The 27744-nt window shown below is 39.0% G+C and overlaps 2 protein-coding genes across 2 annotated transcripts; both read left to right on the top strand.

Moving 5' to 3' along the window:
• Positions 1-485: 485 nt before the first annotated feature.
• On the top strand, positions 486-3937 carry LOC111581210 (globoside alpha-1,3-N-acetylgalactosaminyltransferase 1-like). Its single transcript, XM_023289302.3, has 3 exons — positions 486-781; positions 1590-1652; positions 1932-3937. The coding sequence occupies exons 1-3, from the start codon at positions 748-750 to the stop codon at positions 2879-2881; spliced, it is 1047 nt and encodes a 348-aa protein (XP_023145070.1). The 5' UTR covers positions 486-747; the 3' UTR covers positions 2882-3937.
• A 3860-nt stretch (positions 3938-7797) lies between these two features.
• Positions 7798-27008, top strand: ell2 (elongation factor for RNA polymerase II 2). The gene is made up of 12 exons (XM_023289288.3): positions 7798-8024; positions 11169-11216; positions 12174-12298; positions 12412-12575; positions 15463-15722; positions 16168-16292; positions 17335-17407; positions 17482-18160; positions 21220-21292; positions 21814-21985; positions 22736-22780; positions 24382-27008. Exons 1-12 carry the CDS (start codon positions 7851-7853, stop codon positions 24496-24498), a joined length of 2055 nt encoding a protein of 684 aa, XP_023145056.2. The 5' UTR covers positions 7798-7850; the 3' UTR covers positions 24499-27008.
• Positions 27009-27744: the final 736 nt, after the last annotated feature.

Genomic DNA, 27744 nt, shown 5'->3' on the forward strand with positions numbered 1-27744 from the left:
ATAATAAAGATGCAGTCTCGGATACAGTCTATGTAGTCTACTTATGGCATACAGTAGCTTCTCTGATTGTATTTCCTGTTGAATTTCACCACCTTGTGGACAAAAAAGGTGCAACACCCTGCTAACAGACTGAGGCCTGCTTCATAGTAGCTTACATATACTGCATATCTGTGTACTTCCTACTTTTTCTCAGTTACACAACATTATGAAGCACTTAAAATGCATGAGCTTGTATTTTCTGCATGGGAAATGATGTTGAGGAAAATATGAGCATCAAGAGATGTTCTATTTTCAGTAAAATGTGTTCTGAATTTATATTTCCACTATGAGTAGAGGGAAAGAATGATGATCCCGTTCTGTCTTCACTGTCTGTATAATTTTAATGTTATTCTTTCCCTGTTTGTGTCCTATTCTCTGCTTCTGAACTCCTCCCATCTGCCCCTATTCCCCACACATCTGGTTGCTTTGGTTTTCCTCCAAAAGTGAATACTGCAAAAGCCTGACAGGGAATGTGAGAGGAGGGGGGACAAGGCATGTGAAGAAAAAGGAGTGGAAAATAATATAAAAGCTTTGAGAGAAGACAAGACAGAAGGGGGAAAAGTAAGAAAATAATCACTGGCGGAAAACAGCGAGTTAAGCAGCACATTTCCAGGAAGAGGCAGAGTGAGCAACAGAGCAACACAGTGACAGGCAGAAATAGTGTTCACAGAAAAAGGTCTGCGTGTTTATCCACCACCAAGTCACAGTATGGCACTGTTCCCGTATTGCAAGACGCCTACAGGTTAGTACAATCTCCACGGCCACTGCTCCACCTCTTCTGCTCGTGTAACATCTGGTTCTTTTCCCCTCACTTGTCATTGATTTGTGACTGCTGCAATCGTACACGCTAAAACTCAGTTGCTTTTTAGCCAAGCAGATTTGGATTAAGTCAGCCAGAATGAAATGCAAACATCCAAGCATTACGAAGGTTTTCTCAGAGGTGAACAATCTGATCCTGAAAATATGTCCAGGAAGGCAAAATAAGTCCTTGATTAATTCAAGAACTTTTGTTTTGCTTTCATACTAATCCTCTTGGCTGATGGAAGAACACACGGGGTTCTTCTCACGCAATTCTGTGTAACAACCAGACTCTCTTCATAAATGTCTGACACCTGTCAGATCAGTCGGTCTTCTGGTGTATTTGTCTTCAACATGCACGGCTGTGGATGACATGCTTTTACTATGTTTTATATAACGGTTATCACAGCTTATTTATTTGAAAATTACTTGTTTTTTATCATGTCTTTTCATCAAAATTCCTCAAAATCGGAACAGGACTTGTTGGTAATTATGATGCATATACAGTAAAATATTATCAGAAAGTTTATATGACTGCATAACTACTGCATATGCCTTGGAGATAACATTAGTCAGGATGCCACACAGGAGAGATTTCTTTCTTTGTTTTATATTCTTCTCATTTCTGTGAGCCCAAGCTGTTTAACTTATCAGTTCTTAAAAATACATTTGTATATTTATGTACCGTAGTTGTATAGCAATTTGTATTGGTTTTAATAAATGATGTGTGCATCTGTTTGTCTTCCAAAAAGGACCAGTCAGAATGTCCAGAATGCAGCTGGTCCTGTGCTGTTTTCTCCTGTCTCTTATCATATGTAAGTGTACTGAATAATCTGTTCTGCTCTAACACTATGAGTCAGGACATTGCTTGCACAAAGAAAATGTACAACAGAACTTTGCAGTCTGGTGACCTCAACTGCTCTGTGAACAAAGAAAAAAAAAGTCTCATTTGTGATACATTTATATATCAGTAACATTATTTTCTCTAAAGATAAGTATGATCAGTTAGATTAAAACGCATGCACTTCACAGAGAGCATCTTTCCTTCAAATAGTTTTGGTGTTGAAATAGTAAAGCACATTTTGCCTCCTCAGATTTCCTTCATGGACGTAAAGTTGCTGTCAGTGTGGAGTCAGCTCACCCCATCTTTGGGATGGAACAGGGAAGAATGAAGACAGATATGACAATGGTCAGAGCAGCTAAGCCACAAACCCCTGTGGAGACACCATGGGGGGCTCCTTTAGTGTGGGGTGACACCCGCAACTCGGCGTGGCGCAGGGCTAAACTCGTGCAACAGGAAATCCGTATTGGTCTGTTGGCACTCGTGGTGGGAACTTATGCACAGTTCATCCGACGTTTCCTCTCCTCAGCTGAAACCCACTTCCTCCCTGGTCAGATGGTCACCTATTACATCCTCACAGACAATCCCCGTTCTCTGGATCCCCCCATGGAGCTGGGGCCTGACCGACAGATGAAGGTGCTCCCTGTTGCAGAGCTGCCTGGGTGGGAGAGGTTGGCTCAGCGGCGGATGTTTCTGCTTGCTGATGCCATCCGGAACCCAATCGGCCATGAGGTTGAGTACATCTTCTGTGCTGACATCGACCAGGAATTTATGGCCCCCGTTGGAGAGGAAATCCTCGGAGACCTGGTGGCTACGCTGCACCCAGAACTCTATGGGATGCCACGAAATGCTTTCCCTTATGAAGCTGATGAAGTCTCATCAGCTTGTGTGGAGGAGGATGAAGGAGATTACTACTACACCTCGGAGCTGTATGGAGGTTTGGTATCTGAGATGTACAAACTGGCTCGTGCCTGTTCTTTGCTTATTCTGCAGGACCAGTCTAATGGGGTGAGAGCCAGGGGCCTGGAGGAGAGCTACCTGAACCGCTATCTGATCGACCACAGGCCGACCTGTGTGCTGTCACCAGAGTACAGCTGGTGGGATTCAGCATTGGCTGCTTACGTGCCTGTAGAGAGAATAGTCTCCTGGGGAAGGCAATGTGAGGCATATGATAAGCAGAAGAGAGAGGAGCACAAATGTTAATGTAAAAGGAGCAACAGGACAGTTCTGCTTCAAATCCATTTAAGTATGGATATAGGTATTACTCCTGCATGAAGGACAACTGTTTCTCGTGTATTTCCTGTGGAGAGGGTCAAACATTAGCATGTAGTGTTATGACAGGACAGGAGATGAAGAGAAACGTTAAAGAGAAAGCACATATTACTGTCTTGCTCATTAAATTCCAAATTTTCTGTCCCATTAGTCAACAAATGAAGCCTACAATCACGTAGAAGCACACTAACAATCTGCACTGAATTAAAGATCCATTTGTGTGAAGAGTGCATCTCTGTATGCCCGCTATCTCTCCCACAGCAGACAAAAAAAAAGAAAGAAAGAAATTGACCTGTCTCTTTAAACAAAGCACTGTCCACTCCATTAATGCCAGCCTCAGAGATACTGCTCCAGTGGCTTTGTGGTCAGCAGCGATAAGAGTCAACAGTGTAAGTGCACACTTTCCCCACAGTGGCCAATCATTAACTGGAAGAGCTGCTGTTTCAAGGTTTTTAAAGACCAGCTGGGTGAAAATGGACCCAACGGGATGCTGTTACTCCATGTGTGTAAAAGTCTGAGCTTTCGCAAGAGAAAACTGTTTTTAAAAATGGTTCAGGATGTATTGAACTATGTTACAGACTGTTGTCATGAGTCAGAGTAAAAGGTAAACTCAAACGACCTGACGGTGGTGGTTATGTTGGTCTGTCAGTCTGCCTCTCTCTCTCCCACACATACAAACATGCTCCCACACTCACACTTTGCTTTCTCTCCCGTGTAGTGTGTTTTAATGGGAGGGTTAAACAGCAGCAGATGTTTTTTTTCTCACTGCCAACAGAATCCGTCCTTGGGGCCAGATCGCCACGTGGAGTGAAGGTGGACGTGCACTTCAAATAATCCTATGGAACTAATTTTCAGTTGTGATTTGCCTTTTTTTTCTCTCTTTTTTGACCAAACTGAAAATCATCATTGCTCATGGCGTGTACTTTTGGAGACTCATTATCAGTATTCACAAGGAAACTAAGCCAAATAAACTCAAATTTGAACAGAGGTGCTCAGTGGAGTGTACATTTCTGTCTCATAATACTAAGCTTTTGCATGTCAACATGTGAATAAAGTACAATATAATTACAGTTTGCAGATGTCCCTTGACACCTGAGGCCAGTTTCACTAAGACAGAGTTTGACTATGAAATTGATTGTGCTGAACTTCAAAGACACATGAATGAATCTGTTGCACAAAACTGTCTGGAGTAGATTTAACTTTTATGGCTTAAATAGGTAAATATCATATGTAACTTTGTATCCTTCTAACTAACTAACTAACTAACTAATTAACTAACTAACTAATTAACTAATTAACTAACTAACTAAGTAACTAAGTAACTAACTAACTAAGAGCAAAAATAACAACATCCCAAAATCAAAAATCAATCTAAAATATCTTTGCGAAACTAGTTCCTTCTATAGTTTGGTTAAAAATGCCTCTGTCACCTACATATACCTTCATTCTGTTGGCCTGATCCATGCTGTGTATCCCATTTCCTGCTATAATGCAAAGCAGTTTAAAGAATTATTTGTTTAATCCATGTCATGTGGTTTACTGGTGGTCAGAGAGCCTATAAGTAGACAAAGAGGCAGCTTAGAAATCTTTAACATTAAAAGATTTGCATATATTTTTATCAACATATCAAATCTTTCTGTGTTGAAAGACAAATCTGTTGTGCGGACTAAAGAAAACAAAGGCGATACAGAGAAGATTACATGAAATTCTAATGCAAAGTAGAGTTCATCAGGATATTTTTTCACAGGTATGTTCAACTGTTTAAGCAAATGTATAATGACCTCTGGAAAAACAGACATTGAATGTTGATGCTCATATTTCTTCACCCTTATTTGACCCTAATGTAAAGCAGTTTTCAGTCAGTTATCCCCACAATGAAATTGGTGGGGAACTTAGTCTGCAAAGTAGTTTTAATTGTCTAAAATGTAAATATGATTATGCTGGTAAAGGATGAAATGATTGCTGTAAATCCCTTGTTTATATTTTCAGCTAATTAACATTGAGACAATGATGTTTATAATGACACAAATTTTTAAATTTACAACAATTTTGTATCTACATGCACAGATTTACAAAATCATTCTCATTCCCATTCAAACCAAGAGACAGTTTTAATATTACCAGCTTAATTCTCAAGTGATGCAAATATCTATTACTGGTTTCTTATCCGTTACATGTATCCCACATCTTGCTGCAGAGATACTGTATTTAGTTTAAATAATATCCAAATGGACCTGGACAACTAATGCATATTATGTCAGAAAGACTCATTTTTCAGCCAATATTTCAATGCATGATGGAGCTTTAAACCTGCATTACATGTCCAATCTTTATCTATACAACACAAGTTGTTGTTCATACTTTGTATACAGTTTTTAAAGCCAACTTTTGGTGCATAGTTCCAACAAACCATTTAACAGGCAATGTTGACAGAAAATGCAATAATCAGCTCCAAGCATTAGCAATATATGCATCAGTTGCTCCTTGTTCAGTCCCAACAGAAACAGTGGCAAAGTATGACAATAGATGGCTTTTTGCCCATTATTTGCATTAAAAAAATTTGAATATTTACACTAACAGTAAAGAGTGGGCCCTGAAAAGGTTTAAGTTAGTGTTGCACTACTTGTAGGAATGTACTTCAATATAGTAAAAGATCACGAGAAGGATTAATCCAATTCTGAAAACAACAGTTTTAAATGTTCAATTAGAAGCCGAGTAGAAGCATCTTAATCAGTGTTACTCATTGCAGCCTCGAGGCTCCAGTCACTCAACATGTACCTCTGATTAGCATCAAACCTGCAGCCTGGCAAATAATACCTCCATCAATCATTCACTTCTGTTGAATCACTAGTAAGGTAAAAGGATATTCCTGGTATTGCACAGTCATGCAAAGAAAGGGTAATTCAGAAACAAAAGCAGTGTCTGAGGAATAAGCAAGCAACATCATTATGGAGCAATTAATTTAGCCACATTTTAAAATTTGCCATTGTGTTCCTGGCAACACACTTAAGCCTCGTGTGTTTAATGTTTAGCCTGACACAAGGGGCGTGTAATTTTAAAGCATTCTCAAGCTTCCATAAGATGACACCTTTGTGGCCTCTGCAAACACAGGAGCTCTAAAAGCAATGAGCCCAATCCACCCCAAAGGCTTTATGGTTTTGTTTGCATAGCAGGCAACCTGTCAGACAAACTGTAGCACCTGTGGAATTAAACAGACTGAGCACCTAAAATGTGCATGTATTTAGAAAGCACAGTAATGCTTTGAACCAAAGCTGCCTAATGAGATGAGGTTGTGTTTTGTTATTGTCAATCAGATAAAGGTACAGTGGATGTCATTAATGATAACAGCATTGAATGATGTTTCAGATTTTGCATTTTGCACATGCATTTATCTTTAACTTCATATCCATGCAGGTCAGTTTAATCTGAGAAACAGAAAGAACTGAACTGTGAATGGGTTCATGTGTAAGAAGTCTGTAAAACATAACATCTGTATATAGGTGTAGGTGGCTGTGTGTGTGCGTGACAAGTCAGGAGGGATGGGTGGGGTGAAGAGCTACACTAATCTGCTGGATTCATGCAGGCCTTTCCCCACCCTGCCTGGGGCTACGCCACTAATCACCAGGTCAAGGGGACTGACACTGGGAGATAGTCCAGCTCACAGGGGGACGCACTGGTGCCCATTGTGCTGATGTCACCGTACATGCCATATCAATGAAGGAAGCTCATAAAATAGAATTATATGAGTGCGCATAGCTCCAAAAGTAGGTGAAATATCCTAAAAGAGAACTACTAACTAGGTTGTTCACCTCAGTGTGCTTAATTAGTTGGTTATTAGTGTGAGGCTGTACATTTGAAAAACAGGAAGGATTGATCTGAATCAGTTGATATGAGGGGTAATGTGCAAAGACTGATATGAATAGTCCAAGTATATATATGTGGTGTGTGTGTGTGTGTGTGCTGTACATGTCAGGCAATGACAAAAAATACGTGCAAAAAGCAACAAATTTGTAAACAAGAATCAAAGTATAAAACCTAAAAACAAGGCAAAACAGGACCAAAAGTTATAAGATCAAAGTTTGTCATAAAAGACAAAGAAGATACCAAAAATTGGGACCATTTAGAACTACCAAAAGCCATCAAAAACATTTAAAATGTCACTTTATTGTGAGAGGAAGTCTATTCCAAAGCTTTGGAGCAGCTACAACTATATATTCAAACAAAATCAGCTGTAGTTATTACCATTAAGAACTTGCAAACGCAATCAAAAACATGTAAATCTTGAGATTTCCTTGCAATTTTTGTTTGTAGTTTGTTTATTGCTTTAAACATGATCAGATGTAATGCCTCAACTGTGGATTCACTAAATGATGTATTTTTGTGCCATAGCTTTAAACATGCTGATGAACTTCTGAATATAAATAAGTATATAACTCCCTCATTACAATGCATCCCACGCCTTATTTGAAATAAAGTGAACTTACACTACAGTAATCTACAAAAGCTACCTTGAACAGTTTCAGTGGGCCAGAATTAGTTCTACCATGTCACCAAAACACAGCAGGCTCAGGCACTTCAGCCTAGAGTTTAACTACAGAGAGAGAAGCTATAGGTTTACAGGGAAAGGGGAACTAGTAAGTACAAGTTTTATTCTATTAAAGGTTTAAAAGGCCACGCGTGACCATGTGCAGTCTAAATGCATACTAGCACAGTTCTTGCAGTGCAACAACTTCGAAAACAAAGCAGTACCTGCGACAGTTGAAGTTCACTGGGGTTGGAAAGTGGAAAAGTAACAAGCTAGCAAGTCAAGACCAATCCAACCGTGAGCCCTGTAGGCAGCAGCAGCAGCTGTAATCCCTCCCCGGAGCAGAGAGAGAGCGTAGGGAGCTTTGGCTGCTAAATGCTCCAGCCTCAGAGGGACGATGGTGGAGGGCTGGTAAAGATGGCGGCACTCTCCGAGGATGGGAGGTATGGATTAAATTGTGGCCAGCACAGCGCAGACAGAGTCACCGTACTACACGTGAAATTGACCGAGACAGCGCTGAGAGCAATAGAGAGCTATCAAAACTGTATGGTGAGTGAAACGGTCCTTTTATTTCACTTAAAACCAGCCATTACTGTCGAGCTGACATGGCTCGTCTCTTGCTAGGAAGCCCAACTGCCACGCACAGCTAACGCTACAAAGTTAGCTAAGCTGTTGACAGAGCGACTTTCTGCTTGTTTTCTTTATTAAAATAGCCTTGTGCCAATAACTTAACCAACCGTGGAAGATAAATGAGGCTTTGGGCTAATGTTATGAGCAGGTTTTACGAACTGACAAATGCGAATTAACCTAGAAAACCTGTTGGTTAAGTTAGACTCTCTGATTAGCCACTGTTAGCTTGAGCTCACTTTGCTGTGCTGGCCAACCAAGTCCATTTTTTCAAGCCAAACTAACGTTACTTACCAAATTAGGAAAGTGGTGATTTCATGTCGACGAAAACACCCGTCAACAAGTTTTAATGGACTGAGGGTTTAATGTTTAAGCTTAGTTAACTTATATGAATTTTAATCCGACTAGGTTGTATTTATGTCAGGAGCGGAGTGGAAATGTTTTCACATAATTTACGGATAATCCGACTTCATTACAAGTTAGTGGCGTGTGAAGCGTGACGCTGACTAGTCAGTTTACCATATGGTTTAAAGTTTTTAACTAGCTGGAAAACCTAACATAACCTGGCAGGGATTTGAAGCTCCTATCCAAGATCACTCCTTTATAGCTACTGAACTTAATTATAACATGTTGTAGTCAAACTAGCTTCCACACTAGCTCAGCTATGCACAAAATATGAGCCAGTACTTCTAGGAAGCAAATATTTAATGTGTGCTTGTTTGCCAAATTGATTTTTTTTTCTTTTTGCACATACCTATTCACATCAAACTGCATGAGAAACCTAAATCAGAAGTTATCTTATTTACCAGTAGTTGTCTTCTAGCATAATACACACATATATTTTTAAAGATATTAAGATAAAAGTTCATGCAATCTTGATATTTTGTGCAGATACATTATGTATATGTACTTTATGAGATCTTCTTCAGTAGACATACTGTATTTCACCCAAGAGCTTGACACCAGCGAGCTCTTTGGAAACAGAGTTTGCTATAGGGCACTGCATACCTGTACAGATTAAATATAACTTGGTAATCTTAGACTGTGCAAATAGTGTAATCTTGTTGAGGTGAACACAGGTGATCTAATCTGGAGAAACCTGTGCAGTCTTTAGTTGCGGAAGCCTGACGCCAAGTTACCTGACCTTAACTCTGCCAACAACAACTCAGTTACATAACGCAGTGACTGGGCCTAGGTCTTCTCTCTGGGGCCGATGGACTGTAGCTTAGCATGGGTGCTGCAGTGTTCAGAGGTCTCAGAGATTGCTTTTTATGGCACACAGTGTGTGCCTGTGTGTCTGCTCAACACTGCACACACACCTCCGTATGTAAAACCATGTTTCACTGTCAGCCCGTATAGATTGACCAAATGCCAAAATGTGGATAAAAAAAGCACAATTTTATGTGATTATTTGCTGAGTTTCTGACAACTGGCAGACTGCGTTATCACTAAGTTGAAGGAATTCTTTTGTGACAGGCCATGCTACAACCTTATTGGATGTGGTAATGTTGGTCTGTTCACTGCACTGAACGACAGCCTGCCATCTCTTGCTGACTGAGCAGCCAAAACTGCCTGCTTTTTGTTTCTCTCTCCCTCTCAGTAATGTGTGTTGTAGCTGAACCAGTCATCGAACTATGGAAGCTGGCTATCTTTGTCTTTCTGTGGTGATGTGAAATGTGATCAGAACTGTGTGAGAGTGGGGGAGGGATTCTGTGGCTTGGAGTAGGTTAGCTTTAACAACCATGACACATTTCTTTCAGTCTGATTAAAAGTATACATTGTGTCTTTGAATGTCCACGTCTGCCATGCATGCCCTAGCAAGCATGTAATATGTTCAGCATTGTAGAAAAGCTGTTAATAAAATAAACATTCCACTCAAACCAATTGATGCAACATTTTAGAAGTCTTATGTCCAGCTGGTTCATCTGTGTTCTAAAGCTTTGTGAAAATGCTGGCAGTCCGATCCTAACCTCCCGTATGCTGCTCCAGGGCAGCCACTGCATATTTGTGGCTGTCATCTCCATTTCAAGTAGCCACCAACGCAAACCTACACAAAACAAAGACACTTCAGAATTATCCTGTTCAAATATCTGCTGTATTTGAATGCTGTCCAAGTCCCACTGTTTACGTTAAAGCAAATAATTTTACCTGCCATTTAAAAAGAAGACCTAGGAAAAGCCGATTCATATAGTTTCTCTGTAGCTCCTCGTGAGGTTTTGTGGCACTAGGCTAAATGTTGTGGCCCATGGTTGCTGCAACATGCGCCAGATAATCAACCGGAGAAAAAATGGGGGAAACAAACAGCAACTATTTTTTAAACAGCAATTGATGAAGTAATTTTTCAGGTAAAAGAGCCAAATGTTCCCAGGCTCAGGTGTCTTAATTGTGAGAATTTGCTGCTTTTTGTTTTGAGCGATTGCTGTAAATTCAGCACGTTTTAGGTTTTCCACCGATGGTCAGATATAACTAGAAAGCTGAGATTACTTTCATTACTTTATAAAATTTGTCATGTCCATTTAATACTGTTTTCAGATATTTTGTAGACCACACAATCAGTTATGCTGATTAACAAATTCACATTTGCATGGAAATGAGAAGGATTGTCTGGCTTTCTGCAGTACAGGTTTTTCAGTTTTTCTCTTTTGCATAATGAATGCAGTTATAGTTTAGTTATTCTAGCTCACACAGACAGAGACATGTGCATGTGAGACATCAGCTATCTGTCAACTGTAGTCTTACCACCATGTTTAAGTGCAACTTTTTACAAAATATGTTAGGCAAGCATTTCAGCAGTCAACATTTGTCTGTGCTAGTTCTAAGGTATGCTTATGTAATAGGACCGGCTCTGCAGTTTCTACAATCAGATGTTTGGACTCTAGAAGTGTCTGTCAAATAGTTTCATGTATTTTGCAGGTTCCAGACCAATTTTTTTTGTTATTATTATTATTTTTTTAATTTGTGTAGCTACTCTGTTACCCAACCATCTGATTTTACTTCCCAAATGATCCTTTATATGTCCATGCAGCTGATGAGGGATTAAAGTGTGTTGTTTTCCTTCTTTTACAGAATGTACCTTCTTTGCCACCAACAATACAATTTAAGGGACTCCAAGGGGTAAGTAAATTTTTCTGCTCAAGATATGAGCCAAATATGTGACCTCATCCCATATTGTGAACTCCTAATGTAGATTGTAGATTAAATACTAGTTCTGTTTCAAGCCGTTAGTGGCAACTTTAATTTTGCATTAGTTAATAACCCATTATGTTTTGGATGCTATATGTTGACTTGTATTTATTATGCATGACCACCCAACACAAATGTCTTGAAATCAGTAAAATCACTAGCTGTCTTTCCCTACAATTGTCAAGCGAATATGGGGCATACCTTTTGACATATTGCAATAAAAGTAAAAACTGATGGAAAACCACCTTAAGCAAGCGTGAAAGCTTATTGTGAAATTGGACAGGTTGTTTCCAGTTTTGTAGTTTCCATTTACTATGTAATGTGATACTTCAAAAAGCCCATAAAAACTTTAAGGAAGCAAAGCACTGACTCATTCTGATGGGATTTTGGATAATGAGCTATTCAGGCACTGATTAGTTTACACTTATCAATGTCACCAACAGTGGCCCATTATTGCATGATCACAAGTGCCTTAGTTGTTTATGTATTTGGTGATGTGATGGTAGACTTAATATGAAATAGGTATCGACTACTTTACATTAAGACAATAGGGCCTTTGTATTTAATTTGTCTAACAGAGCTCCTGAAGAAACAGAAGTTGTTGCTTTGTAATGCTTTTACTTTAAAATAGTAGAATTTTTCCAGTATGTCCAGCAAATTATGTAGTGTGCTGTATATTTTAAGAAAAATAACAATTTCAGTGTTTTCATATGCTCTGACTCTTCCTTCTTTTCACCATATGGAACCAAGATATATATTGCCGTTTATTAGCAATCTAAAGACTCTTTCTGTCTCATGCTAGCCCTAATGTTGTTCATATCAAACTCCATAGCTCCATTGTAAAGAAATTGTATTGTGCTTTTTTTTTATGTGTGAATTATTTTACAGCGCATTAAAATTCCCAAGACTGACTCCTCCTCAGAAACCTTCCATAGTTTTGATTTCTACCTGTCTAATGTGGGCAAGGACAATCCTCAGGGAAGCTTTGAGTGCATCCATCAGTATGTGTCGAGGTAATGGTAATCACTGGTCAGCTGAATCAACTGTTACTGTCTTACCACACTTTGCTGGAAGGTAATCTCCCTCTGCCTCACATTTCTCTGTCATACTCCCTCTTTGTCTCCAGCTCAGGGGCCTCACACCTGGCTTTGTTGGCAGCGGTACAGAACAAGGTCACAGTGTGCGCCACTAATGACTCCTACCAGGTGACCCGGGAACGTATGACCCAGGCTGTGGAGGATACACGTGAACGTGGGACCAAAGTCATCAAGCCTGGTGGTCAGTACAGAGGTAAGACCGTCACAACAGTCTTGCTTATCTGCAACTGTCACAGCCAGATGGCAGGTTGGATCCCCACACACCACCACGGCTTTACCTCCTATCAACACCTCTCTTTTCAAACTCTGCCTTTTTTGAGAGCCTGAATAGGTGAAAGCTGACAGCCTAGCTCTATTCAAAGCCATTATTGCGACTGACTAAGCCATTTTGCCGTCTCAGTTTTTTCCAGATTAGGAGTCTGACTGATAAGGGCAAAAAGCAGCAGATGAAGTTGTTCTGTTTTATTTCCCTGTAGTTTGACAAAATTATAAAGTAAAGTTGAAGTGTCATATTATAGGTATTGAGTTCTGCTTGTGGTAAACACATATCTTTTGTAACACATTAAGACTGACTTCATGTTTTTCCTAACCCTGATCAACATAATCTCATGTAGACCAGTTTTATTTCCACTACCACACCCGGTATAGTAATCTTTGGTAATCTAATTTAGGCTTGTCCCATTCTCTACACTCACTTATATGTCTTATCCAACTTAGCACAAGTAGGGCAAAGGATGTCCAATAGAACAAACTAATGCTGTAACATTCCAGTTACAAAACAAATAGAGGCTCAAGATGTAAACTTATCACCAACAGCAGACACAGGTCAGGACAAGTAAGACAAGTTGAGACATATTGCTTAAGTGAAGGCTGAATAATGATTTTACCATGCTCTTTCAGTGTCAGATTAAGGTAATACAGTAAAGCTCAAATATCATAAATTGGGAAAAAGTGAGCATGGCATTATGCTTACTTGGTCCCCGAAACTGAGAGAATACTCACATTAGGCCACATAAAGTAGGAGCTGATGTTTTTCTCTTTGTTTCAGTCCTATATTCAGAATAAAAATTAGTAAAATATTCTTCCCCCAGAAGGGAGCTTTTACTAAATGATCACCACAGTATCTAAATCTGAAAAAGCTTCCTTGATGTTTTAGGAACTAACTTTAGTTGCTGTTCCAATACCCTACCAATTTAATCAGACAACACTGAAATGATTAACTATGAATTTTACACCAGCAGTGCAGAGTCTTCAGCGTGACTGCTAGTTAAAATGCAGCAATTGTGAGCATACAGTTATGTAATTTCCTACTGGTTTAGTTGTCTTGAGAACAACACAAATGAGGGCAACTATATTATGAATTGGGTTACATTAAAACACAGTAACGGTGACCACAGACAGCTGGAGGACACTGAATGGAGGTGAAACAGGCTGACAATAACAGTGTAACCAGATGTGAAGGCTGCAGTCACAGATTGGGTGTTTGTAGCAGCAAAGCGAAAGTCAGCTTTCTGTTGTCCTAAGCTTTTTCTGTAATGGTAGATTTTAAACGCCAGTAAAACCAGTTATACACTAGTGTTGCAATTAGCCCGTATTTATGCTAATTTTGTTGGACAATGTCCTGGCCATGAAAAATTTAATCCATTGAGTTGTTGATTTTAATTGTGATGCATTTTTCATGTTGCATTTTTGACGAATAAGACGAAGAAGAACAGGTTTAGTCATTTTTAATGTTGGTTGAATGTTTCGCTGTGGAAAAAGGTCCCTACAAAACCACCTGGAAATGTGGGTGCAAATTATTTTCACACAAAAACAGAATTTTAAAATTTCAATACCTTGATACAGATGTTGTCTGACTGAGTTAAAACTTCCTCAGCCCATTTTTTCTGGGCCCTGGGGGATAGATTTGCATACACTGGCCCAGATAGAAACTGGGAAACGAGAGGAACTACTGAGAAAAGGGATGGGTCAGGATCTTGCAGCACCTGGTTTGGAGTGAGCATTATAGTTACTAATGCAAAAGGGGTCTTTAGCTTCTAGTTTTCACAGGTGTTAATTTCAGGTCGTAGTCTGCAACTTGTGTTTTTATCCTTATCTTTGTGTGTAGTTTTGGTGTTTCAATGAATGGTACAGTCCATGCCATTATGAATGCAGTGGTATATGATGTTGGAAATTACATAGTTTTTTTTTTTTTGATGAATTAAAACTAAATAGCAAAAAACTTTCACCTGCCACACTCTGTCATTGGCCTGTTACACAAAGTGTGTGAGCTTACGTTGCTTCTCGTCTGCTTTTTGACAAGAAGGGAGGAGGGGAGTTTTCTCTGCCTTTCTTTAACCTTAATCTCTTAAAGAGCTTTAGAATTTCATAATGGCCATGATGAGGTATAAGGGAAAGTGCAAGCTCTCTGGTTAAGCACATTGCTCAGCAATACAGAACAGTGTCTTGGATCTTAATCACCTCAATATTTCCCAGCACTTTTTCAAACTACTCTGAGTTAGTAAGAGAACTACAGTTCAGTGTATAATGTGCTTTATTTGTGGCTTCCATTCTTAAGACCGAAACTTAAGCGGTATGACAAAACCAGGTCATTTCTGCCTGTAATATGGAAATTGAGATATGAGGAACAACTCCTTATTATGCTTCTTGCGACCTTTAGATACAGTTCCCAAGTTTCAGGTGAAATTGGGGTTTACGTGACCATTTTAACTTCCTCAGTCGATCAAATGTTCCTATACTTAATTGGAGCTTCTTTGTTCTATTCATATGGTCTGCTCTTAAAACTACTAAAACCTTTTTTCAAGTAGGCATATTCACGGCTATATGCATCTTCTTTCTGAGGTTAGTGCAATAGAATTGATCGGTGGCATATGACTACCCATATCCTTAGACTCCCTTTGTTATTGTTATGGATGAGTAGCAATTTATGCAGGTACAACTGAGATACACTTTAATAAGTGGGTCAGTGGTGATAAACAGGAGAGGATCTACAATTATGTGTCTGAATGACAGAATGATTTATGGTGGTGAACCTGTATTCAGAGAAGCAGTGAAGCATTGTCTTTACCTTCTGTTTCTAGGAAAGAAAGTGCATATTCGTAAGCCTGCACTGTCAGCCCCAGAGGTGGCCCCAGAGCGCAAACGCTCAACACCCATCAACCCAGCCAACACTATTCGCAAGTGCCTTTCCAATAACCCCGTTTCCCAGCGGCCGTTTCGGGACCGAATTGTCCACCTGCTGGCGCTGAGGTCCTATAAGAAGTTGGAAGTGCTTGCTCGTTTGCAGCGGGATGGTATCAACCAGAAGGACCGAAACTCATTGGGGACCACCCTGCAACAGGTGCTGCATGGCTTTCTTTTGTAGCTTTTTGTGCAAATACCAGAATGTGATTTTTGAATACTAACCGAGCAAATTAAAGGGACTCTGGGCACATACTCTGCTCTTCAGAAAAAATACAACCAATAATAACTTTTTATATTGCAAAAGCTGACCTTTAGATATTTGACAAATTACCATGAGTCCCGTTCAAGTATCTAATTTGATAATAGAGATCCCAAAACCTTATTCAGGAAGACACTGAGGCATGCAGATCTGCCTGAGGAATTCCATTTCATTCTGTAAATGCCTTATTCATAAGAAACATATCACTTAAGTGTTAAACAGTATTTGCATCCACAGATGTTTGGCCAGCACAGGAAATATGAAGTTTCTCTTCATGTTGTGTTGTTTTAGTGCTGTAATAGTTAAACTTTGAAACTCTTGTGTATGTTTTAATGCAAAGCAGGTGGCAAACTTGAATCCCAAAGACAATACATACTCACTGAAGGACTTTATATACCGTGATGTCCAGCGAGATTGGCCTGGCTACTCTGAGGATGAGAAGTCCCAGGTTGACCGGATCCTGACTCGGTACAGAAGCCGCCTATTAATCTTTTTCGATGATTTTTTTAATGCAGTTTTGCATTAATTTGATATTGCCAGTAGGAAATGCAGGGAGAGACAGGGCTGGAACACAGAGCAAAGATCCTCAGGGTGCAATTGAATCATGGATTTAGCAGCTATGAGGTATGTGATTTTCCCAAATAGCCATCAGAAGTCCTGAATTGGACTGTTTAGTTATAGTCTGAGCTTAAAGACCTACTTGAATACTGAGAAAGGATATGTATGTTATATTAGGCAACTGTAGCTATGTATAGGTACTAGTATTTGTTCACAAAGTCACCTTAATACTCAGAACAGTTTTTTTTTTTAAAGTATACTGCTGAACATACTGCCTATAATGTATAGACAGTGGAATAGTGAGGTTTGCTGCAGGAGTAGTTTTACCAATTAATTTCATGTTTCCAGGTTTTTTTGTTTTCTTGTCCTTTGAAAACCACCACGTTTGGAGCACATTATAACTAACATTAATAGTCTTACAGGATGGACGAGTTTAAAAAAGTTCATGTTGTAGCCAAATAGGCTTCATTTTTTTAACATAATTTTTGTGCTTTCTTTCCTTCTGGCCATGAAACAGTGGGGCAGAAAAATATACAGAAATTTGTAGTATGATGCAATTTCTAAGTCGTAAGTTTAGACAAAAGTGTTGGCAAGTCTTGAATGCACTTCCCTTTTAGAAAAATATTTTTCAAGCATGTTGTTTTTAAAGTAACAGTGCATGTTTGACACAGGCATTTGCCAGCTTGCAGTCTTTGCCTATTGTTGACATGTCAACTGGCAGCTGCTGTCCACCGAATGGAAAATTAAGATAGCTGTGGAAATAATAGCTTCTTGTGTACATGAGCTATAATGTTAAATACCAACAGTTTGGCATCGTAAACAGTTGCTTTAATAAAAGTATCTTATCTGCAGCAGGTCGTAGTGGAATTATTTGAATGCTAGTTCATAATATGCTCTTTCTTGACATTTACAGTGGTTCCCACTGACGCCACTCTTTCTTTTCCTAAAACAGCAAATTAGGTCTTTCTGCCGAGACAGTTTCAACAAGCAGTTCTCCCAAAGATGGTGTCCCCACATCCCCCCAGGTAGCACAAACACACATGTACATATACTCACAGTGGTTGCAATTTTTGGCTAAACTCTGGGTGTTTTCTTGCAGAAGCGCCAGCCAGACTTTGACTTCATCGATCCTTTGGCTCCCAAGAAAGCCCGCATCTCCCACCTCAGCAATCGAGGGCCAGTCTCATCTTCATCCTCCTCTTCCTCTGACCGCCGCGAGGACGAGGGCAGCCCCAGTTCTAAGCGCTGGTCCCTACCCTCCAATGCCACCTCGGGCCCTCCCACCCATCTCCCTATCTCATCCCACCCCCCTGCACCCTCTCACCAGCAGCCCAGCCCAGCCTCCAACTCCAACTCACCCAGCACCCCGGAGGGCTGCGGCACTCAGGACCTGCCTATGGACCAGAGTTCCTCCTGCAGAGACCCTTCACCCAGTCCCTTTTCCTCTGATAGGACCCTGCAGGACCGCTATCGACACCCTGTCCCCAGACCAGCTGGCTCCCCCAGTCCTACTCCTCCTTGCACCTCACTCACAGTTACCTCTACTGTCATCACCAGCCCTCCCTTGTCCAGCAGTACCCATAAGAAGTTTAAAAAGAAATCCAAGAAGCACAAAGACAAGGATCGAGAGAGGGAGAAAGGGAAACGAACAGAAAGAGAGAGCAGTATACCTCAGAGTGTAGCAAAACCACCTGAGGAGAGTCGTAGAGCCAAAAAGCGGCGCAGTGCTGAGGAAGAACACAGAGAAGTTATCAGCAAAAATTCTCACAAAGATCAAGGTGTGTTTCCATCTTGGTTGTTCACTGCATTGCTGATCCAAATGTCTGACTCTTAAATGACCATAGCAGTTTAATGAATGAACTACATGCAGTGGCAGAAGTGCTGTTAATTGTATCAAACCCATACAACATTAACGGTTCTGTTGAGCATTTCAGCCTTGTATAGTTAATTGAATTAATTAAGCAGCCCACAAGGTTCTGGCAGCAACAGGCAACTTTTCTGTGCTAGTGGGGACAAACACAATAAGCTCAGTTAATACTTAAACTAAAATTCATCATGTCTCCATGTCACAGTAGGAAAAGCCCAGGGTTAAATGGTGAAATGAATTCCATTTAGATGATCAGAGACCTAGTAGAGATTTTATTCACAGCAAATATGTTGGGTGGAATTTCAAGTATTAAAGATAAATTCATTACATTTAGATGAGCTAATTCTGGGGTTCTGGCTACAGAAACGCCTAATGGAACTGACACATCTTTAACAACATTTTGAGCATGACAAAGCATGTAAAGACTGAGTTTAGGAGGGCTTCAGTCAGCACTTTAAAAATGTAATTTAAAAAAGTGCAGGTCTTTTACTTTACACTGGCTAACATTCTTGGTTTCATCCTCTCCACTGGCCTTCCTCTCTGATGTTGATGTGAACAAACTCTGGATTGATGGAGATGATTAGGGGCTGCTCAGTCTCAGCCTCAATGTACAACTAATTTTTACATCGATAATTACACTCAACTGTTACATAAAATTGGCATTCGTTTTTATCTTGATCAGGTAAAATATAATGGGCAGTATATGGGTATGTCAAGCATACAGATTCATAGATGTATTTCTTCATGCTCTGCTTGTTCAGTTGCTGGTTTGCTTTCCATTACTGACTGTTTTGATGACAAGGATTGTTGTAGACACATGTAAAACCTCAAATTAATTTCAAGTTCGCTCCTGTGTGTGTCTCTGCGAGCAGCCAGAGCAGAGAGAGGCACACAGACAAAGAACAACTCTCAGAACCAGGTTTTTTAATGATATAAGAATCTGCAGCGCACTGCATGATTTTATTTCATCGTAGCTCATTTTGGCCACTCCTGGATTAAGAACCCTTATTGCTTTAATACAGGAATGTTTGTCAAATATATTAGCCAAAAAATGTGGATATAAAAGTATGTAAAATGTCCATGCAATGCCAGGGCCTGTCATTTTGCTTTGGAGTCCTTCTGCCCCCTACTGACCAAGGACTGACTAAAGTAGCTTTAAGATAAATAACAATGTCCTGTTACAGTGTTGCCTTAATCATTTATCATATGAAACAATCAAACCAGGTGACTTGTGTTTGCCTGATATTTATTTTCAAAAGCAATGCATATCTGGTTGTCTTTACCTTATCTACTTTATTGTGTTGAAAGAAAACCCTCTGTGTTGTTGGTTAGCTGCTTCATGCATATTTAGTCCTATTGAGATTTGAGTTCAGGGGTAATCTAAGAGAAAGATGTTAATGTTCTTCAAGTCAAGCATACCTTTAAAAGAAAAAATATATTAAGCACAGTGGAAACGCATAGAATAGAATAAAATGTATTTATTTTTATTGCAAATTTGCAATCAAATTAGTTAATAACTGCATAGTGTATAATAAATAAATACAAAGTCCATCAGACATGTGATTAAAACGTCTTTACGTAATACAGGACAAGTGAAAATGATGACAATGCTAAATACATATGAATCCAATTGGTTTCCAACTTTTAGACCTTTCCTTATATAATTTATGTTGTGTATAAAAGTGTGACTAAGTCAGGCAGCACTAGCAGATCTTGTGATTTGCATGCTTTTTCTATCAAAGTTTCCAGACAGTTTATCTTTCGGACTTTGGATTGTCCTCATACTGTTTCAGTGTTTATCTCAGTCCTGAACCTTACAGCCCATTCGGCTTCATACGTTCTGATCCTTAATTACACTAATACACTGGTATTTGCCTGAACATGTTGAGGTGCTTCCTTGTAGTCTGTTTGGCTGTTGAGTTTCACATTTTATGCTGCCATGTTGGCAGATTCTGCTGTGTTGATAGATTAGACAACATCTGCAGTGATGTTCGATTGAGTTTTACTAAAAAAAGAAAAAAGAAAAATGCAGTCTTCACTGTCATAGACTGGCAGCAGGATATTTAACTACACTGTATAGTGTAATATAATTTATTTACAAGAGGGAAAAATCATTGTAATTTCAACACTAACAAACAACTTTGAAGGTAGATAAAAATAAATCAGTTATGCACCGTCCTTTTTTCATATTTAATAGAAAATCCAAATTTAGAAAATAGAAAAAAAAATTTAAGAAGAAATTTTTTTAATGTCATTCTTTTATTAATATAAAACAAAAAAGAGCTTGTTTTTCTTACTTTCAAATTTATGCTCAAATTTAAAAGAGCAGGACTTAAACTGAATTAATTTTGATATTGTACGATTGATTTGTTTCACTTGAAACTTGACTTGTTCATGTGTTGCACTTGATAACCTTACTGCAGATAGATGATGGTGCCACCTGATAAGCTGAAAGATTCTGATCTTGTGTGAACACAACATTTAATTTCTTGTAGACAATAAATGTTTGCAAGACATAAAAAGTGTGATGCTGCCATGGATGCAATGAGTTACAGTATGGGTGGCAACATGAGTCTCACTATTTGTTCTCATTTTTAAAGTCTACTAATTTACCAAATTCTTTCAAAATTTAAAGTGAGACTCATGTTGCCCCCACAATGTAACTCACTGTATCCATGGCAACATTACTCTTGCTGTTTATGTAGAAGTTAATGTTCATAAGTTAAGGTCCATATTTTCAGAGTCCAAAGTGCATATATATATGCAGTTGTTTTTGTGTGTTTGTTGAATTCATGAATACATACCAAAAACACAAATCGTCCTACATGAGTTTTACACAAAGTATTTTTTATTTTTGTATTTTTACGATAACAACACATCTAAAGGTATTGCTTTCAGGAGTTTTGAATAGATGTAGTATGCATTATCAATGCAGTATTTACAATCCTTTGCTTTGCTCTGTCTCCTCAGACTCTTCAGATAAAGAGAGACCTGTTCAGGCTACCGAATTGTCATCCAAAATTAAGACGCCTGACTATGTAGTGTGAGTATTCCCAGAATGTGTCCCTCTGTGTCTTTCATATCTCCAATTTTTTCCCTAAACATCAATGATAACACAGATGTTGATATTGTTAAAAAGGGATGTTGCGAGCAAAAACACAAGCAAATTAGTGAAAGCAAAAGAATTAGGACACATGAAACACATCCATAAACACAGATGCATTTCATCTGTGCTTTCTAGTATTCTTTCATTGCTGTACTACGACTGTTTTGTACTTTCCACATCACTGGTAATGAGTTCAGGGAGCATGTTATCTTTGGCACATCTGATAAAGAGAACCTTAACAGATGTTGAGCTTCCCATGTGTCTTAAAATGTCATGACCTTTTAGAAAGGTGTACTGAAAATGAGCAAAGTTCTGAAAAGTTTGTTGGTGAACGGTTTGTTGGTGAACAAATTCTGTCTTTAGTCTTGCATGTAGCAACAATATTTTTCTGAAATAATTTTATGTGTTTAACCACTTTCAAAGGAATCATTCAATGAAATTTCCCTCTGTGTTAATAGGAAGTACACACCGTTGGTGTCCAATGATCAGCGACAAAGCTACAAAGATGATTTCAATGCAGAATATGATGAGTACCGCCTGTTGCACGCTCGTGTAGAGAAAATCACTCGTCGCTTCACCCAGCTGGATACTCGGTGTCGGAAGCTGGTTCCTGGCACCAAAGAATACCAGGTCACATTGAAACACTTTGCTTACCTGCTCAGTTAAACACCATTTTCTTATTTAAAGCCACCTATGTATGGATTTAGTCCAACATTTTTGATGCCTTTGACATCCTAACGAACAAATTCTGTCATTAGCATGAACTCTCAGTTAAGGTCATTGAGTTTGCTGCAGATAGCAGCTGTTAAGGGACTTTTAAAAAATGAAGCCAATCATCTTATTTAGTCTCTGTACATGTGTTCTGATCATTTTCTACATTTCTGGTATGTAAATGACAATAGTACATCCAGAAATTAAGCTCTACGGTTTCTTAATATGAACTTTTAATTTCTGTCAGTCCAGTTGGCTATTACAGAATGTAATATAATGTGATGGCTTCAGGTTCCATTCAGAACTGCCTGTTAGTACTCTGCTGTCATACTGTGGTGCCACACAGAAGGCAGGACTGGCAGAAGTGCTTGCTTATAATCAGCAAAAATTTATAGTGTTGTCAACCTTCCGCATCTGTTCCTCAATCCACTGAGATCTGCCACCACCAGGCAACGCAAATTAGTTTAGAAATAATTTCCTTCTGTGAAATTCTGTGCTTATGTTCACCATGTTGCTTCTTTACTAAAACACATGGAGTTTTCATTCACTTAATACATTAATTAGAAATAGCTTGACACTTTACGTTAGGTTAGTGATGGCAGAGTATGTTATTTGTAATAACGAAAGATGTACATTTTATTTAAGCAACCATTTTTATGATTTTTACAGAAGGTGCAAGAAGAAGTCTTGAAAGAGTACAAAAAGATGAAACAAGTAAGTAGTTGCACATTCATAGTTTTGTATTTATATCTATGTATGTATGTATGTATGTACCACTATCTTTGTGGACCCCCTCACTACAACTTAACCTAGTTGTAATTTGAACTATAAAGTTGAGTCTTAGCCCTTAAACAGCCCATTGAAAGTGTGCTAGAAAAATAAGGACTCACCAGAATGTCCTCATTCAAAATATCTGAACGCCACATTGGTCCTTACAAAGGCAGATACAGAAATACACACCACGTATGTATTTACCTAGAGAGAAGGAAGTGCAGGGGTAAGGAGAAGTTTTGGAGCCCCTGTCCAAATGATACATTTTCCTAATTAAAGTGAACTTAATAGCAGACACTAAATGGTCATTAAAAATGGGTCTGCCTTCAAATGTTAATGCAGTCTTACTTTTAATGAACCTAAATGGAAAACAAGTACACAGTTGTGCCATGTGCAAAAGTTTCTGCTACTTGTAAAAGCGCAGAACTTAATTGAATCTTTAGGATTTATGAGGAAGGTTATTAGGAATTGCCAACTGATGTCAATTCGACGCTTGATAAATTCTCAGACTCTCCAAACCTTGTGGAAACATTTAATAATACTAGACTCCTTTAAGCTACTGATCCAGGATCTAAGATAACGCTAAATGATGCATGTAAACCAGTTCTAAAAACACATTAAAGCACTTTAAACTTGTAGTTACCGCTGGGCTGACACTATGCCATTATGTAATGACAACAGAGGGGGACTGTGGAAGTCACAAAAGGAAGCTAATAAAACTTTCAGATAAGACTTCACATCTGGGCAAAGAGGCAGAGCACATCCTCCAGCTGTGAAGGAGCTGCAGGAAATGTTGGCAGACACAGGAGTGGTGGTGCACCGTCTAACTGTTTCACTGTAGCATAAACAGGTTCTGTGTGTTAGTCATAAGCAGACAACCCTACCTGCCACCTCATCACAAAAGTCAGTGTCTGAAAGATGCAAAGCAACATCTGTATATGGCAACGTCATTTTGGAAAAAGTGCTCTGTAGATGTGAAATTAAACTTGAGCTCTGTGCCAGAATCACCAAAAGTGTGTTTGGAGAAATAATGAACATTTGATGAAAAACAACACCTTGCCAAGAGTTCAGCGCGGGAGTTGAAATATTCTGTTTTGACACAGTAAATATTGCACAGATGGAGGGATGAATGAATTCCACTAATCATCAGCAAATTCTGAATGTGAAACTGAGAAGAGGCTGGTTTCTACAACAGGACAGTGACTCAAAGCTAACTTCAAACTCCGCCGTGAACACTGTAACTCTAGGTCAATTTTAGGCTACAGAGTCTGGCAGCCTGAAATTTTTCAGAATTTTAAGTGATGTGGAATGAAGAGCTCATACCACAGTTACTTTTAAAAAAATTTTACCTATCATTATCAGTCTTTTTTTTTTTTTTTTTTTTTTTTTTTTTTTGCATTTCTGCATTTTTCTTCATAAATAAGCAGAAAAGGAGATTTGCATAGTGCTGCCCAAACTTGAGCACTGCAGGAATGATGCGGATGGAACTGGCATCTGTAGTCTGATGTTATGGATGTGTTGTGTTTTTTTTTTTTTTTTAACAGCACAGCCCCAGCTACCATGATGAGAAACTGCGCTGCGAGTACCTGCACAACAAGTTGGCCCACATCAAGCGGCTAATAGCTGATTTTGACCAGCGTAGAGCCCAGGCTTGGTGCTGAGGGCACAGTACATCTTCACTGCTCAGTATTGAGAATGGAGTGTCAAACCAGGAGGGGGTGTCCAGCCGGCTCTTATTTATTAACACCCTCACCAACTCATCATCCTTCTTTTCCGACCCTTTTGTTTCTCCTATCATCCTTCATTCCTTCCTTCTTTTCTGATCTTTGATTCCACGGGCTTCATTGTTGCCTGCAACCTTGAAAATCTCCCTTTGACTTTTAACCCCATCCTTTTTGCTTTCTCGATATTTTTATTTCTTAATTAGCTCCTGTGGAATTTGATACCACTGGACTAGTGGAAGGGGTTGCCTGCATGCGTGAAGGGTTTGTGGATAAACTTCAACTCTTCTAACCTTTGAAGGACTTTCTCTTCAGACAAATAAGTATTTTTGAGCATCAGAGAAGATATTAACATGTATTTAAGTAAAAACAAAAAAGAGGGAGGTCTATTTATTTTAAGACTCATAGTGCAAAAACCAGAGTCAGCAGATGATATATTGTTTAATTTTTTTTTCTTGAAAACAATGCAAAAAAAAAATTTACCGCGGGCCTTATGTGTTTTGACTTTGTGAAGCCATTTTGCACGCAAGATTCATATGTCATCTCATCTGGCACAGAGATCTTCCCTGCCTCATTTCCTCTCTTTTCAGACAGAACTGTACTGGATAACCTTGCTTCAACAATTAAGTTTGAAGCTGAAGAGGAAGGAAATGAGACAAGGAGGAGAAATCATTTGAGCTGATTGAGAAAACAACAGTATGTGTGCATGAGTTGTAAATTTAGTTGTAAAAACCACATGGGGTTGTAAGGTTGGGGTAACTGAAGGAGTATGATGTCAGTAGGGGGCAGTATTCCCTGCACCAAATGTTCATGGTGCATCATGGGTGCCTTAAGGTGTTTACATTCGGAATTGTCGAGTTGGGCCGACCTGTAAGGCCCAAAGGCTACACAATGGAACTACAACTGCCTGGAAACGGGTGTGTGTCAGTGTGCGAATGATTGTGTGCGTGTGTGTCAGAGCGCGTCGGAGTGGTGGAGGAGGGAAAGGATGTGAAGTCTGGAAGGAGTGTTACAAAAAAAGTGTGTGTGTGTGTTTGTATTGTTGTGCGTTACGTGGTGTGACTGGTGAACGAAAAATCGAAACGTGGAGAAGTGAGAGTAATGAAAAACAAACAAAAAAAAGCTGCTATAGTGTTTTACCAGCCAGAGCACTCAGGATCAACCTGGCTGGAGTAAAAGTAACAGATCCTAATTGAAGAGATACAGAAGATCTTTATTTTCCAGAATGCTTCCTCCCTTGACTCTACAAAGGACTGCGCCCGCCTCTTGAGCGTCGTCCAATCTGTTTCTGTTTTTAAAATGGAGCAAAAACTTGTCATCCTCCAGAAATATCACCTGTATTATGGTGTCAAACGTATTGATTCTTAGTTTGAGTTCCAGAGAACAGGAAGATTTTGGAGTAGCTTTTTTTTTTTTTTTCAACATTGATATGGATTTAGTTTCATGGATGGATGAATGGCTTCTATGAAATTCTTTATTTCAATAAGGGAAAATTTGTTTACAAACTTGTGTTAGAATGTTTGCCAAAAATGAAATGCCTTTCTGGTACTGCTTCCATGGAGCAAACAATTCTGATTGGGGCTGAATTTGAGGAGACATAAATACTGGAAGATGTGTCTCATCTACTGAACAATAAGTAAAACATCCTTACGTTTGGGGATCTGAAGAGGAACTTGGCATTTACTGCACTTTGGCAGTGCTCAGCCCCTTCTCAGGAGTCCTATTGAAAATATTGTGTGGACAAGTAAGTCTTGTAAAAAAAAAAAAAAAAGAAAAAAGAAAAAAAGTGGCACAATTTTGTTTTCCCCAAAACAAACATTAAAGCAATTACTGTCCTGTTCTTTTTTCTTATTTCTAGATTATGGCATTCCATCAAATAGTCAGTCTCTGCAGTAGACTGGCTGTTTTGGTTGGCTGTCAGAGTCAGTTTAGCATAATTAAAAACTTGGTTTTGTTGTCTCAAGTTGTTTTGGACAGAAAATCAGCACTTGTATATTGAAGGTGTCACAACAGTAGATAAATGTCCACAGATCTGGGGGTTACAGGGTCTGTGTTTTGGTTAATTTTTCCTGTTTTATGTTGAAATGGTCATTTCCCTGATTTCAGAGTTACAAAAGGCCACTTCAACAAACTGATGTTAACTGGGCTTTACATAAAGCCTTGAAGGGTTAGCCTCTCACCGTTGTCCTCTTCTCAGACTTCCAAATGTTTCTGTCCTCATCGGCGAGATTTTGTTTAGGTCAGAGCAACACGGATTATTAATCTGTGACTCAGTGTGGCGGGAGGAGGGAGGGAAGGGGCTTGATTAAGAGTCTTAATGAGGAAGCTATTAATGCTCCAGCAGTACAAGAAACCACAGAAAATCAAGTGAATTTTGAGTGAAATGTGATCCTGCCCACCTGAAAATGTACAAGACATTTCAATAAAAATAAACTTAGTTTTACCTGGAACATGACTGGTTGTCATTTCTTTTGTGTGTCTTCTATGGTTTCACCTTGCAGTAATTACAAAATGACAAACTATAATTTGGTTAAAGTTGATAAAAGTGCATGTTTAAGGCTTTAAGCTTTACAGCAGATGATATCCAAGCTCACCGATAAAATAAGCACGAGTTATAAGTAGGAGAGTAATGACATCTAGAGTTGTCCTGAAAAGGAGTCAAATATTGAGTATTTTTCAAATGTTAAATTATTAAGCACCAAAAAGTGCTTCCATTCTGGAGGTGTGGTTTAACATAATGTCCTTCAAAATGTCCACCTGTCCCACATGATGATTTTCAGATTATTAGTACACAGTTTACTAGTTAATGCAGATGTGTTCACATTTATAATAACTATAATTCTTAGTTTATACAAGTTTGCCTCCAGTCTCTTAAGCCTCCATGATGCAGAATGTCACATTTGTCAAATATTAGATTGTTGATTTAATTTGTTACTGAAACATTGCGTCTAACATATTTTTGTTGATAATTGCAGATTAATGGCTTGGGAATGTAACCAAAATGCGAAATATCAGATCTGTACAAGCCAAATCTGAACACAAAGAATAAGAGACCTGCTCTGATTTTGTTTCCCCTGTTTCACTGAAAAATTCATGTGATCCCTGGAGACTCTCATATGCCTGGAAGCCTTTCCTGCACCAGAAAGCGTGACCAGACAGCTGTGTGCATAATACGCCTCCGGGTTT

Source organism: Amphiprion ocellaris, chromosome 5 (genome assembly GCF_022539595.1).
Source record: "Amphiprion ocellaris isolate individual 3 ecotype Okinawa chromosome 5, ASM2253959v1, whole genome shotgun sequence".
Lineage (NCBI taxonomy): Eukaryota > Metazoa > Chordata > Actinopteri > Pomacentridae > Amphiprion > Amphiprion ocellaris.

Excerpts from the sequence above, each read along its gene's own strand:
- LOC111581210 (XM_023289302.3), top strand. The coding sequence starts at position 748 with ATGGCACTGTTCCCGTATTGCAAGACGCCTACAG. Across the intron at positions 782-1,589 it reads GTATTGCAAGACGCCTACAG|GACCAGTCAGAATGTCCAGA; the intron begins GTTAGTACAATC and ends TCTTCCAAAAAG. Across the intron at positions 1,653-1,931 it reads TCTCCTGTCTCTTATCATAT|ATTTCCTTCATGGACGTAAA; the intron begins GTAAGTGTACTG and ends TTGCCTCCTCAG.
- ell2 (XM_023289288.3), top strand. The coding sequence starts at position 7,851 with ATGCTCCAGCCTCAGAGGGACGATGGTGGAGGGCTGGTAAAGATGGCG. Across the intron at positions 8,025-11,168 it reads AGAGCTATCAAAACTGTATG|AATGTACCTTCTTTGCCACC; the intron begins GTGAGTGAAACG and ends CTTCTTTTACAG. Across the intron at positions 21,293-21,813 it reads AAGACGCCTGACTATGTAGT|GAAGTACACACCGTTGGTGT; the intron begins GTGAGTATTCCC and ends CTGTGTTAATAG.